Source organism: Myotis davidii, unplaced genomic scaffold, assembly GCF_000327345.1.
Source record: "Myotis davidii unplaced genomic scaffold, ASM32734v1 scaffold37, whole genome shotgun sequence".
Classification (NCBI taxonomy): domain Eukaryota; kingdom Metazoa; phylum Chordata; class Mammalia; order Chiroptera; family Vespertilionidae; genus Myotis; species Myotis davidii.
The window spans coordinates 1,197,883-1,202,213 of NW_006289395.1; the positions used below are offsets into that span (position 1 = coordinate 1,197,883).

General features: G+C 40.0%; 1 protein-coding gene across 1 annotated transcript in view; it reads left to right on the forward strand.

Moving 5' to 3' along the window:
* Positions 1 to 2,056: 2,056 nt before the first annotated feature.
* NDEL1 (nudE neurodevelopment protein 1 like 1) overlaps positions 2,057 to 4,331 on the forward strand; it is a gene marked incomplete at its 5' end in the record, with an annotated part of 25,587 nt that continues 23,312 nt past the window's right edge. Inside the window, 2 exons of the mRNA XM_015562534.1 lie at positions 2,057 to 2,227; positions 3,132 to 3,280. Of these exons, the coding sequence (XP_015418020.1) occupies positions 2,057 to 2,227; positions 3,132 to 3,280 (320 nt within the window). The remainder of the gene's footprint in view (positions 2,228 to 3,131; positions 3,281 to 4,331) is intronic.

The window sequence follows — 4,331 nt, forward strand, 5'->3', positions numbered from 1 at the left end:
ACATCCTCAGAAGAGGGGAGGGCATTTGGAATGCACCATCTCTAGCATGTGTGTTTTTTTAAACATAAAGCTAAAATTAAGAGTTTCAGATTTCGGATTGGAATTCTAGAGCTAGTCATAATATTGCTTGTATTTAAATAGTACAAAAATGCCATAAATCCTTATTATATTACTCAAGTTATTAAAATAATAAGAAAACTTAGTGTCACTGATTTTTTTTTTTCTGGTAGCTTACATCCTTTTATGCATATTATTCTAATTGGCCATGTTTGGCCTGCTGCGGGTGCACTGCTGCCTCATCATTTCCGTCTTTTGGAGATTCTGATAGGCTGTCTGAGACTTCAGACAGCAGACCTGAGTTCTCCTCAGGCAAACACTATCAGTGTCTGCAGCCAGAAAAGCTTTGAGGGAGGGGAGAAGAGCTTCAGGTGTATGGAGCATTTTATAAAATCTCAATTATTTTAATTAGTTGGGAGAATTTTTACATGATCTTGTGAGCACCAAGACTTGGCTTAAATTTCGTTTTAAAATGGAATTTTTCTAAAATAAATATACATTTTCATACTTTGATTAACAGAGTTTTCTAAGTCTTATTAAACCTTTTATTGCTAATTCATTGCTATTGTTGAAGCTAGTTATATTGTGTCAATGGATATAAAAGGTGGATGTCTATGGCAGGGTTCTTTTTTATCTTCTTTTAAAATGTATTTTTTATTGATTTCAGAGAGGAAGGGAGAGGGATAGAGATAGAAACATCATTGATGAGAGGGAATTATTGATTGGCTGCCTCTTGCACGCCCCTTACTGGGGGCCAAGCCCACAACTAGGGCATGTGCCCTGACCAGAAATCAAACTGTGACCTCCTGGTTCATAGATTGACGCTCAACCCCTGAGGCACATTAGCCAGGCTATGGCAGAGGTTCTTGTTTTTTGTGTGCCATAGATTCCTTAATAGGCTGGAGAAACCTGCAGACCCCTTCTTGAATAATATATTTATTTATTTATTTATTTATTTATAATATTTTTAAATGCATAAAATTAAATAATAGAATTACAAAGGAAACCAATTATATTGAAAAACTTAGCTAATAATAAACCAATTTGCAATATTGCTTCTTTATTAATACACAAGAGGCCTGGTGCACGAAAATTCATGCACTCGGGGGAGGGGGTGTCCCTCAGCCTGGTCTGTGCCCACTTGCAGTCTGGGAGCCCTTGGGAGATGTCAAGTTGATGGCAGGGAGCGGGCCTAAGTCATAGTTGGACATCCTTAGCACTGCCATGGAGGCAGAAGAGGCTCCTGCCATTTCCGCTGTGCTCACCAGCCATGAGCCTGTCTTCACTGAATACTAGGGGGCAGCTCCTGCATTGAGTGTCAGTGCACGTCATAGTGAGCAGTCGTTCTGCTGTTCAGTTGATTTGCTTATTACCTTTTTATTATATAGGATACCATTGTTATTTTATAGTGAAATGATTACATGGTTTTCCCAAAGACATATAACAATAAAGAAATGAAGTTGGACTGTGCACACAATGGTTCAAAATGCTGCAGCGGGAGAGGCTCCCACCACCGCCATTGCATTTGCCAGCCATGAGCCCGGCTTCTGTGGCTGAGCCGCTCCCCCTGTGGGAGCACACTGACCCCTAGGGGGCAGCTATGGCCCTGTCCCCCACCGCGCCGTCACCACTGGTCACCACCCCTCCCCCCCAGTCGCTGTCCCCTCCCTCTGCCCACTGGCACCTGCTTTGGCTGGCCTGGTGCTGTCCACTCGCCAGCCCCGCCCCCTGCTGACCAGTCGTTCCACCGTTTGGTCGATTTGCATATTAGGCTTTTATTATATAGGATTAAGTGAGTGTATAAAATGTGAGTCCTTTTAGGGCCTATAACTCATTTTCATTGAGCCTTGAATATAGAGTAAGAGATGTGTAAAATATTGTCTTTATTACTTAGTATATTTTATTATAGCATGGCATTCAGGCATAAATTCGTGAATTGGTATGTAATCATCTTTAAGATGATCCTTATGGTTCCTACTAACTACAACTTATCTTTCCCACTTTGTTTTTTATTAGCTTCCAGGAAGCTCGGGATGAGCTAGTTGAATTTCAGGAAGGAAGCAGAGAATTAGAAGCAGAGTTGGAGGCACAATTAGTACAGGCTGAACAAAGAAATAGAGACTTGCAAGCTGATAACCAAAGACTAAAATATGAAGTGGAAGCATTAAAGGTAATTGTGGCAGTAGGAGCCTGGTGTCTAATGTACTGGGTTTTATTAAAATGAAAAATGTACTTTTTTAAGAGGAGTTTAAGAGCAGCTGACAACAAAAAATATAAAAGGAGGCTTAAAGTGAATTTTTGTCAAACTGTTTTCTTTCTTGGAACTAAGGGAGAGGAGATTTAGAGTTTAGGAGCTCACTTAGAAAGTCTGTAGCCACCAGTGTTTTAGTGATCATGTTCCTAGATATACTTTTATAGTCCCTATAATTTTCAGAAGCTGCCTGATTGTTTTGATAAGGCACCTCATTTTGTGGGACTTAAAAATTATATTTGTATGAAATATACACATTTATTTCATTGTTATTCATAGTCCCTTTAGTTTTAGAGTTTAGTTTGGATTTAAAAATTGCCTTCTAAAAAGGAATTTTTAGGAGTAAAAGGCTTAGCCGCTTTTGTTGCTCTTTAACCACCTGCCTTAGCCAGATGCTTAGAGACTTTCCGTGTCTGGAGAGTAGGTGGGTTTGGGAAGGTGGGGATGGGCAGGTAAGGGGTAGGGAATTTGAACTCTGTCAGTCTACTTCTTTGTGCTCACCCTGAACTGCATGTAGCCTGAGAACTCAGAAGTTCCCCCACCATGTTTAGGGTTTTCATTATTTTACTATTTTCAGAGAGACCATTATTAGATTTCTGAGAGGACAATGGGTGACTATTTAAACCTTATATGAGTGAGTTAAGTCACTTGGAATGAATGTGTGATTGTTTTTAAATATTGTAAAAAGGAGAAGGGGTGCCATCAACTTGGATTGTGGGTGAATTCTTTAGATTTTCCCTCCTCTTTAACTTGGGTTGCATCCTTCATTAAAGAAAACTTCATATTAATGACACATACTTTTTTCCTATATCCATGCTTTTAGGAGAAACTAGAACATCAATATGCACAGAGCTACAAGCAAGTCTCAGTATTAGAAGATGATTTAAGTCAGACTCGAGCCATTAAGGAGCAGTTGCATAAATATGTGAGAGAGCTGGAGCAGGCCAATGACGACCTAGAGCGAGCAAAAAGGTGAATGATGTGCATTTTGTTAGAATAACCAAAGTTGGCAATCAGTGATTAAAATGTATGTCTTTAGGTTCAATTTATCACCTAGATCTTAGTCCCAGAACACTTCCTTTTGGTACTCATCACATTGAAACTAACCAGAAATTCTTATCTTCCCAGATAATTCCTTTCTAAGCTTTTCTTTTTTCCTTTTTTCATGTGTTGTTCCTGTGGCTTTTCATTAAAATATGTATCATTCATTCCTCTATCTTTCCCTCTCTTTCTCAATACCACCACACTTTTTGTAGGTCCTCACACCTTTTTTTTTTAAGAAAAAAAATCAGTTGTGTTTCTTTTAAAAAAAACCTCAGATGTATTTCTTTCTTTTTTTTTAAATTGATTTTAGAGAGGAAGGGAGAGGGAGAGAGATATAGAAACATCAACGATGAGAGAGAATCTTTGATTGGCTGCCTCCTGGGGAGCCAATAACCCCCTACTGGGGATCGAGCCCATAACCCGGGCATCTGCCCTTGATCAGAATTGAATCCGGGACCCTTCAGTCCGCAGGCTGATACTCTATCCACTGAGCCAAACCAGCTAGGGTGGTCCTCACATCTTAAACCTGAATTCTGCAGTTATTTTCTAGCTAATCTATCTTTAAATTTTTACTCCTTTTTATTCTCCTCTGTTTTAGTACTGACCGATGAGTTTTCTCAAAATATTGCTTTAATTATGATTTTGCTGAATAACCAAAAGTGGCTTGCTATTACTATTGCCAGCTTTCATATATCTGTAAATTACCGTATTTGCCGGCGTATAAGACGATTTTTTGGCCCTGAAAAATATGCCTCCAAGTGGGGGCTCGTCTTATACGCCAGGTACACTTCAGATAGACTGCCTATAGTGCTTGCCCCGTGCCATAGTGGCCTCCTGATGCCCGCCCACTTCATTCCACATACCGGTCAGGCATCAGCAGCGCTGCTGGGTGTATGCTCGGCTGTTATGCGATTTTGCTGTTATGCGATTTTACCACACTCGCAAAATCGCACACAGCCGACCATACACCCAGTATGTT